This window comes from Empidonax traillii, unplaced genomic scaffold (genome assembly GCF_003031625.1).
Source record: "Empidonax traillii isolate 1590-97213 ecotype Southwest subspecies unplaced genomic scaffold, ASM303162v1 scaffold465:size698125, whole genome shotgun sequence".
Classification (NCBI taxonomy): domain Eukaryota; kingdom Metazoa; phylum Chordata; class Aves; order Passeriformes; family Tyrannidae; genus Empidonax; species Empidonax traillii.
Window position 1 is genome coordinate 449,176 of NW_020955658.1, and position 27,269 is coordinate 476,444.

A 27,269-nucleotide genomic window follows, 5' to 3' on the forward strand; every position below is an offset into this window, starting at 1 on the left:
CCCTATTTCAAGGACGCTCCCAAAGTCCTCACGTCCCCTGAAGTTCATTTTGACATTAAGAGACCTGGAGCTTCACTAAAACCAAGCGAGACAACTCTGTCCTGCAGTTCAGCATCCATTCAGCTCCTCCTTTAAAACATTTTCCCAACAAACACCTACCAGCTGCAAGGAAATGAAGGTATGGGAACAGCATCCATTTGTGTCATCTCACACCTCCAGGACACAGAACCACCTTCCCCAGCTCTCGAATCTTTTCCAAAGAGAAAGGCGACGAGAAGAACACATTAGCATTAATAATTGCGATTAAAGTTGGTCAGCAAGCAGGTCTGCAGACAGAGCACAATCACCTGGAACCCCTGGCAGAGCAGCAGAGCCAGCCCTGAGGAATAAGGGCACACAGCTTTTTTCCTTAATCATGCCACTCTCAGTGAAGGCAAGCAATTTAGGATGAAAACATTTGGATAAGGATTAATAACAGACTTTGCAGACAGAAGCACAGTGTTTAACAGGCTTGTCCTACCAAGGCAGCTGTCACAGCCGGGAGAAAATGAAGATCCTCAAGACAAAATCCTCGCTGTTTAAAGCAGGTTACAGCAGCCACCCAGAGGGACTGCAGGGCTCGGGGACAAGGCCAAGGGAACGGCGATCAGGCCTCCTACGCTGCTCTGACCTCACCAGCAGCTGGAGCCTCTCTGAGCTGCTGAACTGCAAAGGTAAAGGAAGTGAGAACCAAAGGCCACCCCTGCTGAGCAGGCTGTTCCCAAGCCCCTGCCCCCCTCCCTCATTAAGGGTGGGTCTAATTGGGAAGATGAGGAAAACCTGGCTCAAAAAAAAAAAAAAAAAACCCACACCAAATAACCCAAAATAAAAAGAATATTAAACCTCCCCAGACTTCCCCTTACTGCACTTCATTGTTTTGTTCCATCTTTGAGAAAGAAACATGTGAACAGCAACGTTGAAAATTTAAAATAAAATACTTTATTTTCTCCAAATAACATTTATTTTTCCTTTTTTTTAAAAAAAAAAAAAAAAGTCTTTTAACACTGAACATTTGCAGACCGAACGAAAATACACAACATCCGTGTAAATCAATATCCTTTCTTCTACTTAAAAAAAAAATATATATGCATCCTTCAAACCAAAAGCACATGTGGATTAGTTACAATCCAAAAGTTTCAGGACTGTAGAACCCTGAGGGTTCCCCCACGTGCAAACATGAACATCTCTGTGTTCATGAACACAACTGAGGAACTGTTTGCTCAGGTGGTCACACCTCAAAGCCTTTGTTTTAAAGATTTTTTTAGCAAGGAAAGTCTGGCAAATCCCACCAAGTGCACGTCCCACGAGCCTCTCCTGGCTGGTGGAAAAGTTTCCTGCCTTTAAATGTCTCCTAAAGGTTCCAGTTGTTGTGTTAGTGTCTACAGCCACAGGGCAATTCTTTCAGCAAATTTCATTCTTAAGACTTGAGCTCAGCTTGGGACCCACAAGGAGTCACAAGAGAGGGATTGATGGCAATTCAAATTATTGCCTGAAGAGCAGGTGATGAAGAGCCAGAGGCTGAGCATAAACAGCTCCATTTGATCCTCCTGTCAAGTGACTGAACGCACAAAGAACTGCCACTAAGGACATCAGCACGGCATTCACACAACAGAGATGGAGAAACCATTAAAATTTCCCCTTGCCAAAGCCTGATAATCTCAGTCCTCACTCACTGAAGTGCTAAAAAAGAGGCTGATACTCAAAGGCTACGAGGTGAAATTCAGAGGCTCTTGTTTAAAGATGAGAAACAGGGCCAAGTACTGATAAACACCATCATTCCATACCCCCCAGAACGGTAAGGCAAGTTACACAGGACTTCTCCCCACTTCCTCATTAGGAATTAAACCAGCTGTAAATGAAAGGGATGTCAAAAGACAGTTTTTAGGGATGGCAACAGGAGGCTCTGAGGCTGCAGCTCCCTGGTCAGCCCTTGCTTTCACCTGTTTCACCAGGACTCCCTGTGATTCTGCATCCTAAAGCACCAGCTCAGCGGCCAGAAACCAAGGCCTGGTTTTCCTTTCTCCTCCTTTCCACATGGACAATACAGTGCAAGTGGGACTGATAGCTCCCAACATCCTCCCAGCACTCCCAATGTCACACCAAGGTTTTACAGTCCCGCTGCCTTCGCATTAACAATGTTTTTAGCACCTTCTGCCTGCCTGTGAAACAAGGTCTAGCAGCAGCAGCAACTCGCCCAGTCCTGGGATGACTTTAAAGTGAGATGTTCCCAGCCATTTGCTGCTGCTGAGCTTGCACAATCAGGTGGAGCTGTCTCTTTGCAATGGCCGTGTTTAAATCCCACAGGAACTCCAACAGCTTGCCCTGGAGCAGAACCTCCATGGGCACAAACTGCAGGACCTGCTGGGGGGAGTCTGCGTGGAGTAAGGAGCCCATCAGAGCGTTCAGCTGCTGCAAATAACGGACAACTGGAGCGGGGAGGCCCCGGAAACCAACACAGAGCAAAGCGGCGCCGGCCCCCAGGGGCTCCCGCGAGGTGGGACACGCGAAGGCGACGCCGCTGAAACAGCAGTGCAGGACGAACACCAGGCCGGCCGTGAAGCGCGTCAGGCACGACAGGAGAGGCAGAACCAGCGCGTCTCCCGCCGTAAGCCGGGCCAGGGCACGCAGGACGCACTCCAGGAGCTGCTGCTGATACTCGGGATTCCCGTCGTAAAGCGGGGAGAAGCTGAAAGCCAGCAGGGCGGCCGAGTCCACGGGCTTGACCTCCATGCTGGGCGGGCTCTCTGCGCCACAGAGGGAGGGAAAGCCCAACACGAGGCACTTGAAGTGGTCGCTGCAGCTTTCTCGATGACACCTGGCAAGGTCAGACACTTTTGCCAGCAGCAGTTCCCCGGCAAGAACCTCACACGAGTGGCAAGGCTGCAGGGCTGGTCTGCTTTTCGGCCTCCCCCCACCCAGCCTCTTCACAGCTTCATTGAGGCTTTCCAAGACTTGACCATCGCAAAACGGGGAGCATTTTACCACCGGCAGTCTTTTTCCTTCCAAAATGTACCACAAGCTGCATTCGAGGTTCGAAGGTGGTCCCTCCAGGATGCACGTGTTCCCAGCACTATTTGAACTGTGCTCCTCAGCCAAGTGATTAAAATAGCCCTTTGCCACTTTATCATTCCACGTCAAGGTTTCCATCATCTTCCTTTCGTTGTACGTACGGAAATATTTGTTTCTTTGCCCAAACCATTTCGCATTCATGCTGCAGCCAGCCTGAGGTTTCCTGACGAGCCAGTTTTTTCTGGCAATGGGTTTCATGCGAAACCTCTGCATGAAGAACTGAACTGCACAGTCTCTTAACTTGTTCAGTTCGATCTGCTCTGCTTCTTCCATGCGCTCAAAGAGACGGATGTTCTCAGAAATGGTCTCCACCTGGCACTTGTGGAAGAACAGGCAGCACTCCTCGTGTATTTTAAGGAAAGATTCCGGCAGTGCATGCTGGGGAAAAAGGGCTTTGTCGACCACTTCTGTTCCAAAGTTCTGTGTCATTTTAGGAAGCAGCAGGTGAAGGCTTTCCCTGCCCAAATAACGAAGACAAACCACATAGGCCTCTGAGTTCCCAGCTTTGCTCGTGGCTGGCTTGAACACGTGGACCTCCTCAAAAGAGCAGTTCAGCAGATAGAGCAGGTTGATAGAACAGTGTTCAAACAGTGTGAACATCTTCAAAACAAAGGACCCTCCAGTGCCCAGGATCATCAGGGCAGTGACTGTTTCACAGTACAGGAGGGGCGAGACGAGAGCTTCCTGCTCGCCCGGGTTCCCCTGGCAATCAAAGCTGCCATCAGCAGTTACCAAGTGAACTGTGGTCATACTGCTCACAAAGTTCTGAAGTCCTGACAGGTGTCTTAATGTCATCACATCCCCGGTGTTATCTGGGCCAAAGTACCACCGAGGCAACGTATTTGCAATCAGACGGTCATCCATGATCATCATCAGGGTGTCATTGGCCTCGTGATACGGGTTTAGGGTATTAGCGACCCAATTCCACTGGCAAGGGACATGGTGGGACTTCAAGTAGTGATTGAGACTGGCTATGAAAGCTCCAGGTGCTTCGCAGAGGTGGACAGAATTCAGTTCTCCCTCCTGAAGAGCTTCTTCCGGGAGAAGGGGAAACGTGCCCAGGATCTCATGGAATTTGCACCACGCCTGGGTGCACAGCTCAGCATTCACAGATTTCCTCACATGGGATATTATTTTCCCCGCTTTATTGGTAAAGGAGGTGTGCCGGTGCCAGTCCTCCAGGTTCTTATCGCTCAGCTGGTTCTTCACTTCATTCATCGAGTCCTTCAGGGCCAGGAGCGAGTGAAATTCCTTGTGATCGCATGTGAAAACACTGCTGGGATCTGGCAGCTTCCATTCACTGTTCACTGGCTCAGTGTAAGTAAACTTCTTTGTAAAGAGCTTCTCAATTTCGGAAAGAACTTCAGGACTGAACTTTTCAAGGTTGGCCTTCTGGTCAGCATAAGGTTGCTTACATTGGTCCATTCTCAGATGGATTCACAACCTGGATAACAGCAGGGGACAAGAAACTCCAATCATACAGGTATAAAAATAGGCAAAGCTTTTCATAAAACATAAAAATGTCTCCTGCTTAACCTCTGCGTTTCAGAACAGGAGAGAAATGCTCCACAGAATCATGCAATAAAGAGGAAAATAAATGATGGCCATCCTGAATGAGGCCATCTGGAACTCAGAAGGTTCACCATTTCAATTGCTTGCTATTTACCCTTCTTGCTATTTACACACCAAGGGAAGAAGAGTTTGCTGCTGCTTTGGCCCTTCACTGACTCAAAATGCTCTATTCACTGTGTGGGTCTAAACACTTACATACAAACACCTCTCTCAGGCACAGAAGAGAACACACCACAAGCTCTACAAATTAAACAAGTGGCCCAGATATCTTATAATCTGTTCATGGCAGTATTTATCCAAGAGCTCAAAGTATGGAAGGTGGGGAGCCACAAAGAAAGGCTCCCTTTTGAAATGGAGCATGGCTGTTGCTCCTCCAACTTCCCAGCAGGGAATAACCCTCCCACCTCCTCCACCAGACCCACTGTGATGCTGGGAAAGCCCTCACTGGCACCCTCCAGCACAGCTGAAGAGGCCCTGGGGGGAGGTTGGACACCAGCCTGGGAGCAAAGCCCTTTTTTTGTGCTCAGCATTACAGCTCTCTGCCAGGACCCTGCAAAACCTTTCTCACCCTTTCACACAGCATGTGCTGGGGAGAAGAGGGAAACCGAGGGAAACACAGAGACTGCTGTGTCCTGGGCGAGTTTTCCTTCATTTTAAACACCAGCTATGAGGCTTTTAATTACAGCTCACCCCAGGAGATCATAGAAAAGGCTTGGGTTGGAAGGGGCCTTAAAGGTTATCTCATTTCAACTCCCCGCCATGGGCAGGGGCACCTTCCACCAGCCCAGGTTGCTCCAACCTGGCCTTGGACACTCCCAGGGATGGGGCAGCCACAGCTTCCCTGGGTAACCTGTGCCAGGGCCTCCCCACCCTCACAGGGAAGGATTTCTTCCTAACATAGAATCTACATCTCTCCTCTTTAAATCCCTCCCTCCCCCCGCCCGTGTAAAAAGTCGCTCTCCCTCCTTACTGTAAACCCCCTTTAAGCACTGGAAGGGGCTCTTCGGTCTCTCCAGAGCCCCCTCCAGGCTGAACCACCCCAACTCCCTCCGCCTGGAGCCCACAACGCCAACAAAGCCCATCCCTAAATCCCCCAACCGGGCTGTGCCAGCGCATGGCAAAACCGATCCTGCTTTCCCATCACCATCATCACTTCCAGCCCCCTCCTCTCCCCGCCCAGCGCTGCGCTCCGCGGTGCCCGCACGGCTCCTCACCCATCCCCGCGCTCGGCTCGGCTCGGCTCGGCCTGGCCTGGCCCGTCCCTCCGTGTCCCTCCGCCCCGGCCTCTCGTAGCGCCGCGCCCGCCCCAGGCGCCTCCCCGCGCCGCCCGCTCCCTACGCGAGGCCGCGGCTGCAGCGCGGCCCGGAGCTCCCACCGGAGCTCCCACCGGCTCCTTCTTACCCGCCGGCCCGGCCCGGCCCGGCCCCTCTCCCGGCCCCGCCGCCCGCACCTCCCTCCCTCCTTCCCTCCCTTCCTCCCTCCCTCCTCTCGGGGCCGCCGCGGGCACCGCCCCGGCCCGGCCGGTGATGGTTGCGTTGCCGGGGCTTCGACTCGGAGCGCTGGGGCGGGCGGGGGGCACAGGGGCAGGGCAGGGCAGGCTCGGGCAGCGCGGAGGTCGAGGCCGTTTCCTCCTCGGGCGCTGAAGAGGGGCTGCACTGTGGGGAAGGGGGGAGCGGGGGAGCCGCCTGCCAGCAGCGGGGCGGCCCGGCAGGACGGGGAGCGCTGCCGGGAGTTATCCCCCTCTTATAGCGCTCACCGCGAGGGGACACGGGTGGGGGGCTCGGGGAGGAGACGGGAGGGAAGCGGGGTTGGGACCTGCAGGGCTGTCCGGGGACCAAACTCCTTCCTTCATCTCCCACGGCTCAGCACGCCCTGGGTCTCCAGCCTGGCCTGCCCCTCCAGGGTGGGCAGGGATGCTCCTCCTCGGCTGGCTTTGTAACCCACGAGGCAGGTCCTCCAGGAGACTCTTCGCACAATAACCCGCTTTGCTGCCCTTTCCAAATCCCCAGGAGACTTGTTACACCCAGCCTGGATTAGTGCGAGGCGCGAGCCTTGAAATATTAACAGAGCCGTAATGAGCATCATCGAGCACCCGTTGCAGCAACAGATACTTTTAAAACGGGAAAACAGCGTCTAATCTGCACACAGAGGCAGGAAGGTCAAAGCAGATTCATTATTACAGCAGGCAGCAGGTGCAGGTTGCTCCCGAGACTTTAAATATTGTGGGGATTTTCCTATATGCATGTTCAGGAATGAGGCGTTGCCAGCCCGTTTGGGAACAAACAGCCAACGTTGGAGCATGAGTAAGCAGAAATCCTCTGGCTTTAATGCCTCCTACTATTGACTTTTGTACTCTCACATATTTCTTCTTCACAAAGCTCAATCCAGCCCTAAGCCAGAAGGAGTTTTGGTACAGGAATTCAGTGCTATGAGTACAAGGAACTCCACAATCGATGATGTAACTTGGGAAAATTTTGCTAAAAGCCCAGTAATTGGAAAAAAAAAACCCTTGCCATGTCCATCTTAAGGATGTAGTAATGCATAGGAAGGTGATCTTTTCTCCTGCTCTGGGTACATAAGAGAACTAATATGTTAAAGTAAGAAATCTATAGCCAGACAACTTCTCCCCTCTCTTTTAAGCTATTTGCCTATTTTTGAAAATGATACAGTAGTACTACAAAATAGAAAGAATGTTAAGTATAGAAAAGGCCCACTGCCACATGTGAAAAGAAATACAGGAGTAAAACTCTTGTAACCCCTTGGAGAAAACAAACAAAAAAGATAATGTATTTTTTAAAGCTAAAACTCTCGTATTGACCCCTAATAAGGGGTGTAACCAAAAGGTACTGGCTACCTCATCAGAAGTTTCCCCTAATGAGAAAGAGTTGAGGTGCAGCTGGAAGATTTCTGTGCCTGCAGTTCCTCTTCACCCTTTGACTGACCTGTTTGAAAATCGCTTGTAATCAATCAACACGTTTGGCTGTGTAAAGGTGGGAGGGAGAGCTGGGGCAAAGTCATGGCACTGCTGAAATCTTTTCTAGCTCCTGAGAATCTAAAGTTAGTGAGAACGTGTTACCATCTGAAACATTTGTGTCTTGTGTTGGTAATAAAATCCTGAACAGAGCTTTCCTCTGCTTTTGGCCTTCCTTCTGATAGCTGCAGTGGTGCTGTGATGTTTCAGTTCCCTTCCTTTTGTTATTCCTCTGTGCTCACACACCAACCACCAGACCTCGGGCCACGGGGGATTAAATCACCGAGCTTAAGGGTTGATTCTTTTCAATTTCTCCTTTAACCGCTTAAATCACCTGTTTCCACGTGTTCTTGGGTTGTTAAGTGTTTGGATGACGCTGCCAAGAGGAAAACTACGATTCAGCTGGTGGGGGGAAGTGGTGTGTAAGAAAGACTTGACCTTTTCTGTCCTACCCTGCTGGGCTTTTACTGGGGTTTGCAGCTTCTTGGTGTCAGTTCTCCTGGACTGCTGAAGATAAGGCTCTTCCAAAACACAGGAGAGAGCAATTCATCACTGGGCATGTGACAGTGCAAGAGTCCTAGCTAAAATAAATGTGATTGAGCAGCACACTTAAGAACAATGTGATGCTTTCCCCGAAATGAAACCTTCAGCTCAGCTTGTGAGCTTCGGAGTCGTCCTGTGTTTTCTGAAATCTCTTCAAGTTAAAGCACAAATCTGAGGAGATGCTTCTATCTCATGCATAATAATACTTTTTTTTTGGATCTTCATTGCACACTTAAAATGGGAACAGAGCACTTTTTTTTCATGGATTAGTCTTGCTTTTGTGGACCTAATTTTAAGAGCTGATTGACAGCTGATCTTTTCCCAGTCAGACCATAACCTGTGTGCACAGCTGTGGCACCAACAGCCCCAGGTGGAAGCATCTGCCTTTAAGGGAATACTGGGCAGTTAAACATCTCATTAAGAACAACATACTCACACTCTGATTTTTTTCCTTTCCCTTGTAGATACGTGGTGTCATTAGACAGTGTGGCAGAGCTGGGGAGTGTTGCTGGAGCGTTTGGGAGCCCTTTCAATCACACTGGATGTGCAGGAAGTCCTCTGGGAAGACTATGCTGAACCCTGTCAGAAAATTCACAGGTCCTGTAGGGAAGGGGAGTTGGGAGACTTCAGTAAACTGTGTCTAATGCGGACAGTTAGTGAAACGATCTACGCTTGTCCAACCTTTGCTTATTTAAACAAAAAATCAGTGAAACGAAAAGGAAAACCTATAGACTCTTCAATAACGTGGCATTATTGCTCCACGAATGAGATAATGAGGAGGCATGGATCCTGTTGGAACAGCACAAATACATCCTGACAGAAAACAGCTACAGACGGCACTGTGTTCACCTGCTGACCTGCAGAAGGCAGTGTCTTTCCTAGGAGGGCTTTTGGAGAAATGGGAACATGGGCCTGGGGCCTGGGGAAAGGTCTGGCATTCCAGTTCCACAGTGTGAAAGTATTACTGATTAGTGAGGAGAAAAGCAGACCCAGAGAAGAGCAGGATGAACCTTGGGCTTCTGCTGTTTTAGCAGGAATAAGTGTCCTTCCCAGGGAGAGGTCACATTCCTCCTGTGGAGAAGCACGTTGGAGCCCCAGCCCAGCAGCTGGCTGTGATGCCAGAATATGAGCTGTATTTACCTGTGCTGAATAGGGGAATATATCTATTTTCTAGAATCTTTAGTGATGCACAGAGCTGTGATTAACTATCTGAGAATTGTTTTCTTCTGTGACAGGCATTTCTTCCTTATTCCTTATAATTTTTAGTTCTTCTCAAGCTATTTCTGTTTGTTGTGGGCCAGAGGGGTACCTGGACTTTTGTAGTCTCTAGCCTGCCGGGATCTGTGGTTTCTTTTCCACTTATCCTCACCAAAGTGTTGTCTCAGCCATCCACCACACTTTCTCCTGAGCTCTCTGATTTCTTCCCTGCCTCAAAAGCACTTCCAAAGCAAAAAGCCCATCCATTCATCCCCAGCCTGACATACTGCTGATCCCTGGCTGGGCTGTTTTTATCCCTTCAGAAAGTACAACTCCTTTCCCTCAAATCCCCAGAAGGTCCTTTTTATGCCCTTTCTCGCTGAGTTCCTCGACACAGATGCTTTTGCTTCTGCAGATCCCCACCCCTGGCCACAACCCCAGCCTTATCCTTTGCTGTTTGACACCTCTTCTAGAGCTGGAAGATGGAAGTGTTGGCTGGCATTAAGGCATCTCTGCTCTTTTGCTGGTTTCTGTTCTATCATTTATTCACAGGTTTCCTCAAGTTGCTTTCTCTTTGTGCCCGAGTCTTACAAAGATGATGAGTTTATTTACAGAGCTGGCTTCCAATCTGTGGGTGCTGTGTCTGCCTCCCTACCAGTAAACACCATGAAACCCTTCACATGAACTGATCTCTGCCCTAAAAGCCATTTCCCCACTGCCCTCACGGGAGGGCTGTTCAGGGCTGCACATTTTGGGCGGCTGGAGGCTTTTTTTCCTGACGTCTTGCCTAACTGAGCACGCATCTCCCCGGCTTCCTGCTGCCTGTCTCAAGTTTCTGTATCTCTCCTGCCTCCATGGCAACATTTTCAGGCTGTCATCAGAGCATTGCCTTGCTCTTATTTTGCTCAGCTAACCATGACAAGCTCTTGGAAGGGCTGGTTTTCTGTTCCCTTGGCCATCCCTTCGCTGCATCCACTCTGGGCAGAGATGTCTTTCCTGTCCATGTAACAGTGAGCAGCGCGGGCACCGCTTCAAGCAGATCTTGCTAGAGGTTTCTGTTCCAACGCTCTGTAGGGAAATAACTTTTTCTGGTGTTTAATTTGATTTTATTAAACTTTCCCGTGGCTGGTGGCACTCCAGTGGCTGTCTAGGCTAACAAACAATGATGAGATTCCCAAATGAAAAGTTTCCAAATTGCTGCAAAAACACCACTGATTAGTTCTCAGCATTTAGTAATTTTTCTTAATCAAACCTGGAACCTGGGCTTTTAGTAGTCAGCAGAAAAGCAAAACCTTTCAGAGCTTCCTCCAAAACACCGAGGCAGAATCCTGGCTTTTCTAAGGATGAAGGAAACTGGGAAAAATCCCCCAAGGCAGTTGAGCACTGCACCTGGAAGGGTGTGGCGATGCCTGTAGGGCTTGGGGGGGATCCTTTCCTCTGGACTAGGCTAACCAGAGTTGTCCCCACGGTGCAGAACCCCCTGCTGATGTTTCTGCAGCTCAGTTCCCCTTCCCAAAGGAGGGATGTGCATGGTGGGGGAGAACACTGCCAGGGAAATTTGATGCTGTGATAACGTCAGACTCACCCTAAAGCATTAATTAAAGGTTTTGATGAAACGCTTGAGAAACACTTCATGACGCTTCCTCGGGTAGGAATTGCTGTGGGAATGTGAAGCGCTGCTAGAAAATGATTTCAGGTGATTGTGTCTGCATCCCGTAGCAGATGAAGTTGTAGCTGCAGAAGCAGGGCTTGAATGACAGCCAAGTCAGTAAAATCAGGATTATGGGTACAAATTGCTGCAGACACATAGATACAGAAAGAGATGAGGGAGATTCTTTCAGGACAGAAGACCGTCAATGCTTTTTTTGGGGAGATTATGCAATCTATTCAATAGGTTATTTTTCTGACCAGGTCTGCTTTGGAACACTCCCTACAGTCTAATTGGCATGAATGCCCTCAGAGCTCAAATTAATTTTTTTCCTAGTAGGGTGAACCTTTATCTTGTGCTTGTCCAGCTGATGCAGCATTACAGGTTAAAAACTCAAGTAATTTTTGTTACTGTTGAATAACAGACGCTGCAGGAAGATAGATAAAATGATCCCTTTTTGATAATCCTGTTTTCCATGTAAATCCAAGCTAGGAAGGAGATAGTCTTAGATGAGGGCAAATTGGGAAGAGCTCTCTCAGGCTGTCTGATCTCTCTTGTCTGCTTTGCAAAAAAGAATCAGATTAATGAACGTAATCAGATTAAGGCTAAAGAAGGGAACATATCTGGGGGGCATCAGAACTCTGCTGATACCAACAAACTGTATGGAACATCGACATTAAGGGCCTAACGTTGCTCTGTAATTTAATTAATGGGAGCAAATCATGGCTTTCAAAGAAGTCCTGAGTGATGGCAGGAGGAGCTCGGTCTTCCAGAGGGCAAAAAGCCTCGAGGGGGCTGGGAAGTGGCTCCAAGAGCCTGGTTTGGGTCCTCTGGCACGGTGGCTCATGGCTAAGCAGTGTGGGCCTTCTCTGGGCACAGGGTTTGGTGCAGTTAAACCTGCCTGCAACCATCTCTGCTCTCAGTCTGCTGGGTTTTGTGCAGCTGTAGAGAACAGAGGACACACCCAGAGCAGGCAGAGACAGAGATGAGTGAGCATCAGAAACACAAGAGTGGGAATGACAAAAAGGAGACGTGTGAAAAATGAGGGGGAACGTGGTGCAAACGGAGTTAGAAAGAGGGCACGAGAGGGGAAATGATTTATAGAGCAATATTAGACCCTTAATGTTGTTTTTTTTTTTTTTTTTCCCACTGCCTCCAGCAAACTGAGAGCAAGATGCACCATGCCAGGGCAGCTGGGCACTGCTGGGTCCTGTGGCACCATTAGAAGAAGAGGCATTTTAAGCTTTCTAAAAAAAATAAGAATGGAGTGGAAGTGGGAACACACAGAAGAAAGGGAGAAGGTCAAGAACTTGAGGGAAAAAGGGCCCTTATTATGGTTTCTGATCAGATCCACTTTCTGTTTCATTGTACCTCTCAAGAAACAAAAAAGAATTTGATGTTTAAATTCTGCTGGTTGTTACAGACTCCCAGCCTGTGCTGGCACTGGGTTCTTGTTTTCCAGAATGAAGTATATATATCTCTCTCTCTAAACATGCCCAGAGGTTTTCTTGCTGCATTTATTACTTTGTTTGAATTGGAAGTTCTCTGAGACAGTTTTCTGGGGCAGCAAATGGGATGTTTGATGTGGGGTCTTCAAGGCCAGGAGGGAAAGACCAATGGAAGCAATAAGAAATCTGAGACTTGAAATGGGTGCTGCCCAGTTTTCTAAATTTTATCTTTACATGACTGGCTGATTTGTCTAGGACTTGACAAGTTCTGATTGAGGTTTTGTCCCTGTTTGGGATATTTATAAATTCTACCCCCGTGTGTCCCTTCTGGAGCTATTAAGCTGTGCATGCATTTTTTTAGCTGTGGCCTTTTGTCTGGGGCCTGTAAGGTCTTTACTCATCACTGCTTTTCTTGAATTTTCTTGGCATTCCATTGTCTTGGAAACATCTCTGGCTCTGTAAAACGTGGTTCACATCAGCTGTTGGGATCACACACCGCCTCACAAACAGATCCACATCACAAGGCTGTTTTGAAGCTTTATTTTCATACAAAGCAAAGCTGAAATTAGAGGGGCAGATGGTGGGACCTCTGCCTTTTTTTTTTTACCCTGTGTCTCCCATACTCAGCTGAACAGAATTTTAGCATATCTCAAGGCAGTATTTCCTTTTGGGGAAGGGTGAGGAGATTAAATGTGAGCAAAAAAAAAAAAAAAATCTGTGGGAGGAGCTAAGGAGTCATCACCCCTGTTTGCCGTGAAAGAATGGTTGGACAATGACGGGGGCCGTGGAAAGGTCTCACTGCGGTGGTGACCAGCACGGGTCAATCTCACAGAGCCTGCACGCTCCCAGTGAGCTCGTGCCACGCTCCCAGGCCTTGGAATTGCAGAGGAGCAGGTGACTCCGGCCACCAGCTGGTTCCCAGGTGACGCAGGAGCGTGCACATCCAGGCGGATCCCTCGTCAGCCGCCCGACAGTCGCGTGAAATTTCTGGGCTTCATCTGCGTCGTGGAGCGCGTGTGCGCTGTGTGTGTGAGCTTTCTGCAGAGCTCTAGGTCATCTGTGTCATGTGGGGTGAGGCCAGAAAAGCAGACCATGCCCCTCCTACTCGGGGATTAGAGATGCTCAGGGGAGAGCAGAGGGAAGCAGGGACACACCTCCCGGACTCCCTTCCCGGAGGCAGCGGCGGCTCCCGCAGGTTCAACAGGCCAAATAAAAACCTGCAGCTCCATTTTCCAGCTCCCCCCATCCCTGTCTTTTGGTTAAGCAGACAGGAGGAGGATGGCCTATGCTGAGGAAGACAGGTAAGGTGCTGTGAAACAGGGGATGGATGCACAGACATTCCTGGCTGGAAGGGGCTGGTGAGATGGCATCGCTTCTCCTCACCTTGTTTTCCTCTTCGTCCTACCGGGCGCTCAATAAATGTCAGGCAAAGGCTGCTCAGAAGTCAACATCGTATTATTGAAGAGGAATCTGGCCATCTGGCTGCGTCAGGTGCTGGGACTATGAAAGATGGCAGCAGTAGGTGACCTTGGGAGAGGTTATGGGCCAGAAGAGACAAATATCTCGTGTGGAGATGCGTAGACTGTGAATACGTGTGGCTGTGTGCCCCCAAACCATTGCTTGACTGGTTAGTGGGATAGCTCTGCTTTTTAACATGGATTTGCTTCCAACCTTCCCAGGAGCACAGTGAGGGTGGGGCTTTTTTCGTGCCATAAAGGATCTGTCGCCGGTGACGGTCCCGTGTTCTGCAGCAGATGGGTTTCTCCAGTGGACGACAGCAATCACAACAAAGGGGATTGTGCTTTCAGCTGATCCTGTGATTTAATCCACAGCAATGCTACCCAGCACTATTATTAGGTGTGCATTGTTGGAGGCAGAGTAGCTGGAGGGGCCTTTGTGCTCTACATCTATTAATTCAAGCTGTCAAAAAGCTCGAGCAGGCCTCGTGCTCGTGCAGTTCCAGGCTAAACAGCGTGGTTGGTCACCCACAGATGGAGCTCCCCCTCTGCTCCTGCTGCCCAGGTATCTCCCTCCTGTTCAGGAATTATCAGTGCTCTCCAGTCCCTTTGATGTGTGCACCTGGAAGGCTTCTGAAATTAGGCAGATTAATTTTGGCATGGCTGTGCTCTCAGCACTGGGGACAGCTCTGGGGTGCCCAAAGCCTTTGGGATGGACAGGTACCAAGGAGGCACTGGAGTTTTAGTTCTTTTGGATAAGTTCTTTGGATAAGAAGCATTTCAATATCTTCTGTTTAAAAATAGAGAAAAAAAAAAAAAAATAAAAATCCCTGGATGGAACTTGGCACAGCTCAGTCAGTCCCGGTATCTTCAGCAGACATGGAATGATTTATCCCACACTCCCAAAATTTCTGAGGATGTAGGAATAATATCCATTCTTTGATGTTATTTTGCAAGGGTGTATGCACTTTAAAAAAAAAAAAAACAAAAACAACAGAGACAAAGGGGTTTATGATCAAGAGCAGATCCTGGTGACCTCATTCTTTTCTCATGCCTGCCACAGGTATGTCCAAAACTTGGGTATTACATAGAAATTCTCTTGGTTCCCTTGAATTTCTAAACAAGGATTACAGTTATTCAACAGAGAAATTGGGTGAAACAGTTCACTAATGTATGTAAAGCACTTTTAAAGCTTTTGTCTGGGAGCAAGTGATAATATAGTCAAGTGTAGACCTCATTAATGTCATTTTCACAGCTCCTGCTTATTTCAGGAGCTCACAGTGCACTTGGGAAATTCAACGATATGTGACGGTAAATAAACTTTCTCATTTCCAGACTTTTCCTTTGAAAAGTGTTGCAGCTAAGTAGGACTCTTCATTTTAATCCATGTGTACGGAAGTTACTCCTTCTTATTGGATTGCAGGTTTGTGATATTTTCGGGCATTTTTGACATCACGGTTTGTAACCAGGAACAGAAGTTTGTTGTGCAATGCCTTGGACAGGACTTGCAGTAGGAGCTGGACAGCTGGGAGAGGAAAAGCTCGCAGGAAATATCTGTTGCAATAGCTACCTACCCTGTCAGTGTAAGGGAAGGAAAAAACACAGAAATGAATCCTCTGTTTCAGTGTCTGATCCCTCAGCTGGAGGAGCCACTCGAACGCAGACAGTCAAATCCTCTTAGCCAAGGGCCTGGCACCTCCTGGGGTGAGGAGCACCACTGTGAAAGCTTCTCTGTGTATCCTCTAAGGCTGCAGACAGCAGCATCACAACATCACTGAGGTTTACACCTCTGGAAATCGAGAGACTTGGTTAAAAAAAAAAAAACAGCAACAACAATATAAAAAATAAACATTCAGACAGTGAGTGCTCATCAGCACCTCCAGTCGATTTTACATCACCTGCAGCCTTGCAGTGTCTGATTCTCTCACCTCTCAATAAGCAGATCAGCTTTTCATATAGAGAACCTCTTTACCCCTGCCTATGTTGGTTCACTCCAGCACCTCATCCTCTACCTTGTACAGTCATTAATTCAACTCATCAATGGTAATGATTGAGTTGCTACCAAGAACTGCCATTGATGCCCCTGCTTTTGAGGAGACCTTCCAATCGACCTTGCTATTGACTCTCAGAAAGTATCTGCATTGTCCTGTTGGAAACAGGATTATGGGATTATCCCCCTATTGATTTGGTTTCGAAACTGTGATTAAAGCACCTGGGTGCTGGGCTAAGAGGTTAAAAATGGAACTTCTCTCCCTTCCACTGAGACAAATTCACAATGTGCAGTGTACACACTAACCAGCTTCTATCCCACCCTCCAGCAGTGGGGCTCAGTGCTGGGTAAGGCTTTTTTTGCCAAGGTGTTGGAGCAGAACCCCTCTTAAATCAGGCAGCATAAACTCTGGAGCCCAAATTCCTGGTTTTCCCTTGTGGATTGATGTCCTTGGGCCTCTCACCTTGGACTGGGCTGTTCCCCCTGCCCACCCTGCTGGAGAGGAGAGGCCGAGTAAGATCTCCATGTTTATCCTGCCGAGCTGAAGGCACGGGGGATGCAGAAGGTGGGTGTTTGAGGTGTGGCACCAGGCCCTGAGGGAGGCACTGGGAGCTGATGGCACTCACCACTTACAGAGATCGGCTCCTCCACCTCTCTAGATGATTCTTGCCCCATGTCTCAGTAGTGCTGCAGAGGACAGTGCCTGCTTCTTCATCAGCACATCACTCCAGCCGTGCTGTTCAGGTGTTTTCAGAGTTCCATGCTCTTGGATTTCCCCATCCCAGGCTGCACATCCCTGTGCACACACAGGTCTGACTGTGCTTTTGCCTTCCTTCGGTGACTCTGGAGAGACCAGAGCCCATCAGCAGCAGGAGTGGTTATGCCTTGTGACATATCTGTGATCCAGGTATCATTAGCCGTTCTTCATCTGCAGAGTGAAACCGGCAAAGACGATTCAAATGGTTTCCCTGGGTATATACATGAGATTAAAAGCGATACATCTTCAATAATAGCAGCGAAGCTTCTATTGTTACAGCCTTAATGAGATTTCCTTTTTTTTTTGGCCCCTTTTCAGGGCTTGTGTCCTTTGAAGCTTGCTCTTTGAATGGGTTGCTCAGTCTCCCTGACCTGCTTTCCCTCTGCAGAAACAGCTACGAGGTGTACAAGGAAACAGCCGATTGGTTACGCGGCCGGACCGTCCAGCGCCCCAAAATCGCCGTCGTCTGCGGATCCGGCCTGGGAGGCCTGGCTGACGTGTTGGAGAACAAGACAGTCATTCCATATGAGGACATCCCTCACTTCCCACGGAGCACAGGTCGGCAGAGCCCAGGGCAGGAGCGGCACAGACACCGCTCATGTCATCGCGCACCGCTCGGCGCTGCCCCGCACGCCAACCCCTCCACGGGGGGAAAACCGTGTGTTCACAGGGCAGAAATAGAAACCCCACGGCACGCAGATATGCGCTTATTTATTCAACTGCAGCTCCTGCTGTACAGCAGACCCAGCTCCTGGCGGGGCCTGGGGCCTGGGGCGCCGGGCGGGCGATGACGCTGTGCCAATTTACAGTTGCAGGGCACGTGGGCAGGCTGGTGTTCGGGGAGCTGAGCGGGCAGCCCTGCGTGTGCATGCAGGGGCGTTTCCACTCCTACGAGGGCTACTCTGCCAGCACGGTGAGTCCTCCTGGAGGAAAACGGGGAGAGTAAAAAAACAAAACAAAAAAAAGGCAAAAATGGCTTCTTGCTTTGCTATCTCGCTGCAGGACCTTAGCTCTGACAGTGAACTTGCATTGAAATGAGTCCTTCTTAGATTTCAGATTTCTCCCCAAAAAATGGAACTGGGAGTTCAAACCGAGAGGCTGCTGCTGGGTGAAGCTGGTGCTGTGCTAACCCTGCTCTACTTGCAGGGGAAAATAGTTTATCATAGCAGGCAGATTAATTTACATTCTTTCACTCAGTCGGTTTAATCACGATTTAAATCAGCAACCAGAAAACTCTGATAAGAATAATCTATTTTAATCATCTTTTGCATTTGTGTAGTTTACAGCTTCTTTTTTTTTTTTTTTTTTTTTTTTTTCTCCTAGGAAAAACTCCCTGGCTGCTGCAACTTCCAACTAACATCTAGGAGTTGCATAAACATACACATGTGTACATTTCTGTTAGAAAACACCCATAATATTTGTTTATTTACTCCCTGATAGCATTGTATGTTCTTTTTTTTTATTTGGATAGCTTTGAGATTTTCCACTTGGCTGAGGTTGATTTTTGTTTGGATGTAAACTGCAATATTTGGCACCACGCAGCTTCTTACAGAAAAACAGCTCTTTTAAAATCACTCAGTACATAACTAGCTTTATCAAGACATGTTTGTCTATGAAAATTAAGTAGTTTCTGGAAGAAGTGGTGTCCAATTAGGAAATCTTCTGCTCACAGCTCCTCTAGCATTTGAGAGGGAGTTCCTTTGTGACTCCTCAAAATCAAGCTTTTAAATTTTCTTTTTCAGTTCCCAATTGTTCCTTAACTTTGGACTCCACTCCAGGGCGATATGCATAAGCAGTTACTTCAGTCAGCACGGTGGTTTGATCTCTGCAAGGCCTTGGCAGTGAGGAAGAACAATCTGCATGTTCTTTCTGCACCACCTTCATTTGACCTCAGCGCAGCTGTAGGAAACGTGGGCTTGGATTTTAGTGGTGTTCATTACAAGATTATGTTTTAATATGTTTAAAAACCATTAAAATTCTGTTCAAATCAGAGGAATGTTTAAAACTGGAGTGAGTTGTGTAGTCTCTGTACACAGACCCTTCTTTGCACTCTGAACTGTGACACTACACGTGCAGTAGCAGCAGCTGTTTGTTGGCTGTGACATTCACTGCACGTGTGCCTTTGGTTCTTCTTCCAGGTCACCTTTCCCATCAGGGTCTTCTTTCTGCTGGGGGTGGAGATCTTGGTTGTGACAAATGCTGCTGGAGGGCTGAATCCCCACTTCCAAGTGGGGGACATCATGTTCATCAGGGACCACATCAGCTTGTTTGGCCTGGGAGGGCAGAACCCTCTGCGGGGACCCAATGATGAGAGGTAAGAAGGCACCAGCTCCACGTTACCAGTTAATCCTTTCTTCCTCCACAGCCACAGGCTGGGACTGCCTGTTGTTGTGCCTGCTGACAAGTGTTTACTGAGAGCAGAGTCTGGCTCCAGGTGTGCACGAGGGAGGAGTTAAAGCAGTGGCTGTGTGTGCTGTGCCACCTGCCCTGCCCTCCCCAAGCACCCTGCCCTGCCTCTCGCTTACTCTTACAAGCCCAGAAGGTTCTGTGCCATGCAAGAACCTTCTGATCCTCTCCTGACATGACCAGCTGTGCCACCTGCCAGAGACCCACTGCTGTCTCTTGGTGTCAGCCCCTCTGTCTGCTGGTTCCTCTGGATGGAGCAGTCGGTGAACTGCGGTGTCCCCAGCCTGTGTTTGTCAACAGCCACTTCTGCTGTGATGGAAGGGGAACAACAGAGACCAGGGCAAAGATAAAACCTCTAAAATCTCCTGATGACCAACCCTTGTATGCAGCTTGTTAAACTGGGGTGGCTGTGCAGCAGAATCTTTCCCCTGTGGTCAGTGCAGAGAGGGGATTCCAACATATCCTCACCCCAGACTGCAGTGGCCACTGGACATAAAGTTGCTTTGAGCAGGATTTTGGACTAGGTGGCCTTGAGGTCCTTTCCAACATGAATTTATGATCCTGAAATCCTTCCAAGACACCCCCAGTCTGGTAGGGTGGAAAGCAACCAGCAATGAGTGAGGTCATGGCATGAGAGGTTACATTCCAGGTAGACCAGTGTTCACAAAAAGAAGCCCTTTGGCCCTCAAATGGGGCTAAAAAGAGTGTGATGACACGTCCACTGGAGATCCAGGCTGAACAAAGGCAAGCACGTGGATTGTCAGGAAAATCAGCATGGAAGCAGGAAAGATTCACGAGCCTTGTGGCAGGAAGGAAAGAGGCTGGGCTGTGATAAGGAGAAAACAGGAGCAAGAATTCTTTCCTAACCAACCTGGCAGGCAAGAAGGCCAGGAGGAAGCCAGATGTGTGAAGCCAGAGGCCAGGCTGGGGAAGGAGGTGGTGGAGGAGGTGGTAGTTTGTGAGCAGAGGGTGAGTTCAGATAACAAGATGGTTAAATCTGTTGTTGGGTTGGTCCCTTCATCCTGAAAAATGGGCACGTTTGCAGGGCAGGCATCTGGACTGTCCTTGGATCTTTCCAGAGAGAAAGTTGTGCTGAGAAGAAGAAGGTGGCCTGCCTGGCTTTCACTCAGTTAGTTCCTTCCTGATGTAACAGCAGAGCCAGCTCCTGCTTCTGAAGAATCCAGAAGGTGCTGGCAGCTGCCTCAGGAGAAACAAACCCTGAGCAGTGATGCCATGGCAAGGGGACAGCAGCCAGCTGAGGTGGAACATCTTCACATCTTTGTAGGTAGCGCTGTGGGTTGGAGGAAAGGATGATCAAAAGCAGGGAAGCCACAAGGGAGCGTTGAAAGCTCCCTGGACTCGCATAATTGCTCCGGAGCGGGAGGGGAAACGCCAATCCAACAGCGGCGTCTGGCCAAGGTTCAAAGGCAGCAGAGCTGCAGCTGCCTGGTGGAGACTGCAGTGCTCTGGGAGGTGACTCTTGTGCTGCTGACCAAGGCATCGAAACGGGCAAAAGGTCTTGATGAATCAGGTTTCAAAGTATTGCAGAGCTTTAGCTGAGCGAACTCCTGAGATCCTGTCCGGCTGAGCTACCAGGAAGGATTTATCTGAGCACAGCAGAGCAAAACCAGAGGCAATGAAGTGATGTGGAAATAATGTTTTTTTTAATAAATTAGAGATTGGCTTCTGCATTGCTGGCCATCCTTCAGGAAAGGGAAGCAATTTTCATAGTGATGAATACTTATTACCTTCGACCAGAAGGGAAAGTTTGTTTTTATTTATATAATATTTGCTGTTTATAAAAACAAAATAAGCCACCTCCTGCCCTGAGCATTCAGCTGGAAGAGCATGTCAACAAGCAGGAGCTTTAATAGCCTAAATGAGGGACCTGGTCCACTCCTCCTGAACTGCACTGGTGAACATGGCCAGGAGTTTATTTTCCAGGTTTCCTCATAACATAACATAACAATCTTTGCCATCCACTCTGCTCTGCATGAGCCAGGAGAAAGATTCACTCCATCAGGAGCAGGACTGAGGTGTTATCTTCAGTCCTAAGGCAAACAAGAGACCCAGCCTTGAAGCAGAGGGTGAAGGCTCCCTAAAATACAGCCCTGGAGCTCCAAGATGTTCGTAGCTGCCTGCTGGGATGATGGGCTTTAAATGTGGTGACTGGTGCTCCATCAGGGCCTGCTCAAACCCCCTCCCTGGCACAACCTGTGGGACTCTGTGCCTCAGGGAGCCCAGAGGGCAGCAAATGTTTGCTGGACAAGTGTTTAAAAGTCACTATGAGCAATCACTGGGGAGGGAAGGAGCTGGCCATCAGCGCTCCCTGGAGACAGGAGAAGTTGAATGGCCATTACAGAAGGGTTTGTGCGGTAGAAAAGCAGTGTCAGACCTTCCAACAGCCATACCCTCTGTGTGCTGAGAGTTTGGGGTGATTAGATCTTGCAGAAACAAGAGGTGGTAGATGCCCTGTTCCTGGAAACGCTCAAGGTCGGGTTGGGCAGGGCTGTGAACGATCTGATCTAGCTGAAGATGTGCCTGCTGATTGCGGGGGGTTTGGCTGAGATGGCCTTTTAAAGGTCCCTTCCAACCCAAACTGTTCCATGATTTGAGAATGATCTGATGATAAGGGTGGAATCAGAGAGGCTGCTCTGCCTTTGCCATTTCCCCTTTCTCCACAGGACACAGGGTGGCTCACGCCGTCCCACGGCCGTGTCCTTTGCTGCCTTGCAGGTTTGGGGTGAGGTTCCCCTGCATGTCAGATGCCTATGACCAGGATCTGCTGGGCCTGGCCAAGGAGAGCGCCCAGGAGCTGGGCCTGCTGAGCTTCACCCGGGAAGGAGTGTACTGCGTGCTGGCCGGGCCCTGCTACGAGACCATCGCCGAGTGCCGGCTGCTGCAGGCGCTGGGAGCCGACGCCGTGGGTGAGCCCAGCCTGGGCTGCCAGGCTTTGGTTGGGCACGTGGATTGGGCAGTTAATCCTCCTCAAGGGCTGACTCGCTTCAGCCTTTGAGTCTCTGAAGTCTCCTGGGGCTGGAGGAACGAGCTCTGAGCGTTTCTTGCTCCGTTCTGCGGTGGTTTAGTGACGGATCTGCAGAAAGCCCCTGTGCTTACGGCTGCCCAGGACAGAGATCCCAGCATTTATTTCCCAAACACAAGTCTCTTATGCTCAGATGGCTCCACTTCACCAGGGCTGAGTGGGGCCCAATCAGAAATAAAGCCTTTTTCTAATTTTTTTCTTTTTTTTTTTTTTTTAAATTCTGACACTGTACAGATTTCACTGCGTTTTCTCCCTCCAAACCAGTCTTGTTTAGGGGTGGTAATCACAGATACCTTCCCAACTGTGTGCAAGGAAAGCAAGAGCCACGATCTACATGATTCCTCCAGCTTGGCTCGTGGAAGTCTGTTCATTAATACTTTGCAGATTCCTCGTGTGTGAGGGAAAGAGCTCAGCTCCCCTCAAAGCTGTTTTTCTTTGCAACATCTTCTTTAGCTGGGGAAGAGAAGAGCCAAATGACACAGCACGTTAGTCCTTCCCTGCAAGCAGCCTGACACGTCTCGAGGAGGGGCTCGGGGATCAAATGCTGGGGGTTTATTGTGCTGAGCAGAGTTGTAACTGTACTGCTGCAGCTATCTGAGCCTTCTGAGTGTCACAGCCTTTAACCATTGCAGGGCTCAGGAGCAGAGAGGTGGGGGGGGATGAGACAAGGGCACGTGCTTTGGGGTCAGGGTTGCAGCCTCGGAGGGGTTTTGTTGGGTGTAAATCCTGACTCGTTTCTGGTCCTTTCCTTTCCTCTCCCACCGCAGGCATGAGCACCGTGCCAGAGGTGATTGTGGCCAGGCACTGTGGCCTCCGAGTGCTTGGGATCTCCCTCATCACCAACAAAGCGGTGCTGAGCTACGACAGCGGAGAGAAGGCCACCCACGAGGAAGTGCTGCGCGTCTCGGTGGTGCGGGCTGAGGCCCTGCAGAAACTCATCACACACCTCCTGGGGAGGCTGGGGGAGAGCACAAACTCCCTGTGACCCCCAGCCCTTCAGCATTCCCATCCTGACGTGTCGACACGAGCGAGTGCTGGGGGGGGGGGCACCAGTGGGACCGTCCCCTTGTGCTCTCCCCATTTGGAATGGACCTTCTTATCTTTGTGCTTCATCTGAGCAGGTGCAGGGGTTTGCTGTGAATTCTGCCAGGATGATCCCCCCTGGTTAGTAGCCAGTGGCCAGAGCAGCTTGCTGGCGCCTAAAACGCTCTGGCGCGTTCCCAAGCCCCAGTGTCAGCAATGAGTTCCATCTCCCCCCTCGTTCTGGTGCAGAGTTTTCGGTGTTTCTTGGCCACTCATCTCTCTTGGCACAACATCTTCCTGCCCTGAGTCTCTGCTCCCCCTGTGCCACGCGAGCCAACAGTTGGTCATGGGGCTTGGTGCTCGCAGGGCCTGCTTTGGTGGGGCCTGGTCTGAAGCCAGTGGAATTCCACAAAAATACTTTGAATTTTGGATGCAAGAAAAGGGCCAGGCTAAAGGTGAGATCTGCCTGGAACAAGCCACGCTGCAGAGCAGGTGAACTGCAGTTGATTTTACAGCGTGGGAAATCACTGCATTCCCATGCAGGGGGTTGTGCTCCCTTGCCATGCCATCTTTCTGGATGTCTTGGAGATCGGTAGCTGGAGCACTGGAGATTGGTTTCCTATTGGTGTTGCAAGGCAGAGAGATCAGTTTGACCCAGTAGTTTCACAACAGCTTTGCTCCACTGCTGCTTCTCCTGCAGCAGATGTTGGAGCACCAGTGGTTTGAGGAGTTTAATAATGGGAAGTTACAGTGGGAATATTTTGGGAACAGGCGTGATATTTCTTGACTTTCCAGGTCCTCTTACATAAAGAAATTGAACCAAGCAGTGAGTAAAGGACAAACAGGAGAGGCTCTCTTTTACCAGTGTGCTGATGGTGTCTCCAGGAAGGGGAACATTCACCAGAATGGTGCATTATTCATTGTTCTTCAAAGGTCAGGCTGAGCCGTGGATGCAGCTGGATGTGAAACAGGGACTGTAATTATTAGATAACCTTTTTCCCTTCATTTGTCTTGGAGTTCTCTATAAAGCCCATCACTGTCACAGTTAAATGTTTCCAGTTGACTCAGTGGTCTGAACCGAAGACGCCCAACTGGTCATGGAGAGCTCCCAACCTGCCTTCCTAAATTTAGCTGAGCGGTTATTTACCACTGACGCTCGCCCTCCGTCACAGCCTTCGGCCTTCCCTGACATTTCTTCCAGTTGTTTCCAAATGGGGATTTGCTTGAAGCCCTCCCTTCATGCTGCAATTGCTGGTGTTGGTGCAGATATTGCCACCAGGAGGAACAGCTGTGCCTGGACTGCTGGCCGGGAAATGACAGCACTTCAGGTGGAGGAGAGATCTTGGGTGACCCCCCTGTCCCCTTCTCTTCTGGTGGGCAGGGTTACCTGTGGTCATTCCTGACAGATGCCTGCCCAGCCTGGTCTGGAGGGCTTGTGGAGTGGGGGGGAGAGGATTTGTTGCTCGTGGTTTTCTGGCAGAATCACTCGTTTGGCAGCTCCTGGAGGTCGGGGGAGCCCTGGGAGAGAGCAGCTCTTCTCTTTTGGTGGCTCTGACTGTCAGGATGGTCTCGAGGACCAGCTCTGGTCTAATCTGCAGAGAGAGAGAGAGAGAGAGAGAGACTCCAGCTCCATCTTCCACAAGGATGTTGCCTGTTCAGGTCTAGCAGGAGTGAAGTGCTCGTCACGTGGGGCAGCACGAGCAGTGAAATGCGAAAAGTGGCAGATGTGCAGAGCGAGAAGGAGCCACTTCTACCTGCTCCCTTTTCAGGCTTGCCCCAGTATGGGCTTGTTACAGGGCAGGGAGAGAGCTGATAATTTCCCCTGCCTAGAAAATGGTGCTTCACATTCCTCTAATTAATCCTTGGTAAATACAAAGCCTCTCCAGTGGGAGTGGAAGGCAGCTGTGCAGCAGCCAGAGTAGCTAAGGCTGGGATTTCAGCAGGCTCCATTAATTAATCAGAGTCAGGCTGGGCTGGGATGCAAAGGGAAGCGTCCAAAATAACCTGCTGTTGTGCTGGTGCTTCTCAGGCGGGGTTGGAGATGATGAGGGACTTGGCAGCAGCACCTGCTTCCAGCAGGCCGGGCCTGCTCCTCCCTGCAGCTGTACAGGAGGCACAGCCTGAATGCAGCTAAATGTGACTTCACATCCCATCTGAAAATCACCCTGCTGCAGAATCTCTGGCAAATTATGTGGTTTTTTCTTTTCAAAGAAATATTTTCTAAATAGCATTTGAGCCCTTAAATGGTTCGGGGCTCTTCTTTCTGCTGGTTGGCTTGGATGGCCCAAACTCTGCGTGAACATCCTCATTTCTGTCCCTGGAAGTGATGAGAGGGAGGATGCTCCAGGCACTTTGGAAAGGATCTTATTTGTGCTTTATGATGGAGAGGGAGAACACAATCAACAGAGTGGGCTTGTCCGACTTTGGAGACACTTTTAATACAATTTTTTGACTTTTTTTTGCTGCTGCTGAGTCTCTGAAATCTGCTGTACAACGATGCAAGGCGAGTAAGGCGCGTGGGGAAGAAGGTGAGGGAATAAAACCTGCAGTGATCCTGAAAAGAGTGGTTTTGTTGGCGTTGTGTGGAAAAGAAGGAGGTGCTTGGCACTCCTGCACTCCACCCCAGGCTGGAGGAGATCCCACAGCTCCACATCCCTGGGGAGCCAGAGCTCAAAGCTCAGGATAAAATAGCAGGGGGATCCATGGAAAAACCTGTGTCCGTGCAGGGCACAGCTGGCACAGCTCCTGCTTTACCCACAGCCAAGGATCTGTGAGCCAGTCTGGCCCATCCTCTCTGCCAGCCCTTTCCTTTTCCTTGCTCACCGGTCCAGGGAACATTTTTTGGATCGTGGGTTCCTGCTGCTTCCAGTGCCCTGGGGAAGATGGAGGGAAGGTGGTTGCACTGCTGTGGGATCCACAGCAAAGTGGGAGGCCAAGAGGAGAAATCTCTGCCACAGCCCTTGAGTGGACCACGTGATGAGTGTTTAATTAGAGATCTCTGCTGTTACCTGCAAAACAACCTTGAAACTCCCCCAAATTGGTGGTGGGATCCATGATCCGTCCTGTTTCCTTTGCAAGGCTCGGTTTTTCCAGGCTTTCTTTCACATGAGGTTTGCCTTTTGCCTTCTTCCTTCTGTAAAAGTAAATCAGAGAGCTTTTCAAAGCCTGTGCTATCTGCCTCAGCTCAGCAGTGAGCATGTGCCTTGCCTTCCAGTTATCCAATTTCCCTCAGATGTCTCCCTTTATTGAAATCCTGCAGCTGAATTAAGGGGGTTCTGCTGGAGTGGTGTGTTGTCTGGGGGTTTTTATTGAAAGCTGCATGGATTTCATGTGCTGAAAAGAGTTCAACTCTTCCCTGCCGGGCTGGATGTGGAGGGCAGCGGGGAGGGGTGTGGGGCACGGCGAGGGGCTGATCCTGGAGCATTGCTCAATTAAAGCCTGGCTCTCCAAGCAGCAGGATGGGCTGGAATTTCCAAAATCTGAAGGCGCGTTCAGAGAGAATCATAAAATACCCTGAGTTGGAAGGGACCCACAAGGAGCATCGAGTCCAATTCCTGGCCCTGCACGGGACAACAAGAAGAATCCCACCCTGTGCCTGAGGGTTGCCCAAACACTCCTTGAACTCTGTCAGGGTTGGTGCTGTGCCCACTGCCCTGGGGAGCTGTTCCAGTGCCCGACCACCCTCTGGGGGGAGAGCCTTTTGCTGAGATCCCACCTAGGAAGGAATTTCAGAGCTGGGAAGTGGGTGAGGGCTGGAGGGAACCATCCAGCCTTTCCTCCTGCAGAGGGGACGTGCCCTGTGCCCAGACACCCCTGTGGGAGATGGCTCCAAACAGAGGAACAACCATCACTTGCTTTGCTTACCTGAAGCTTCACAGCCCTGTCTGAAAGTCTTTCTCAACCTCAGCAAATCCCTTCCTGCAGCAACGAGCTCCTTTTCCCAGTGTCAGGTCCTTGTGCTGCTTCTGTCCCCAGCCTGGGCACAACTGGAGACTCATCCCTAAATCCAGCCCTACAGTGTCCCCCTCCAAGCCCCCCAGGAAAAAACTGTGCTCTGGAGGGAGTGGGATAGAAAAGCAATGGGCTCTGCTGGGGAAAACTGTGCT

At 49.8% G+C, this 27,269-nt stretch overlaps 2 protein-coding genes across 4 annotated transcripts; one reads left to right on the plus strand and one right to left on the minus strand.

The window, feature by feature from the left end:
• Nucleotides 1–1,051: 1,051 nt before the first annotated feature.
• On the minus strand, nt 1,052–6,127 carry CMTR2 (cap methyltransferase 2). Of its 3 annotated transcripts, XM_027895703.1 has the most exons (3): nt 6,082–6,100; nt 5,895–5,910; nt 1,052–4,552 (listed from the first exon to the last, which is right to left on the minus strand). In XM_027895703.1, exon 3 carries the CDS (start codon nt 4,531–4,533, stop codon nt 2,251–2,253), a length of 2,283 nt encoding a protein of 760 aa, XP_027751504.1. In that variant the 5' UTR covers nt 4,534–4,552; nt 5,895–5,910; nt 6,082–6,100; the 3' UTR covers nt 1,052–2,250. The 3 variants fall into 3 exon arrangements, with proteins under 3 accessions (XP_027751504.1, XP_027751505.1, XP_027751503.1); XM_027895704.1 differs by lacking the exon at nt 5,895–5,910 and having other exon boundaries at nt 6,082–6,127; XM_027895702.1 differs by lacking the exon at nt 6,082–6,100 and having other exon boundaries at nt 5,895–5,943.
• Nucleotides 6,128–13,690: 7,563 nt separating this feature from the next.
• On the plus strand, nt 13,691–23,163 carry PNP (purine nucleoside phosphorylase). The gene is made up of 6 exons (XM_027895705.1): nt 13,691–13,788; nt 17,080–17,249; nt 17,501–17,604; nt 18,830–19,005; nt 21,834–22,024; nt 22,908–23,163. Exons 1-6 carry the CDS (start codon nt 13,766–13,768, stop codon nt 23,123–23,125), a joined length of 882 nt encoding a protein of 293 aa, XP_027751506.1. The 5' UTR covers nt 13,691–13,765; the 3' UTR covers nt 23,126–23,163.
• The last annotated feature ends 4,106 nt before the right edge of the window (nt 23,164–27,269 follow it).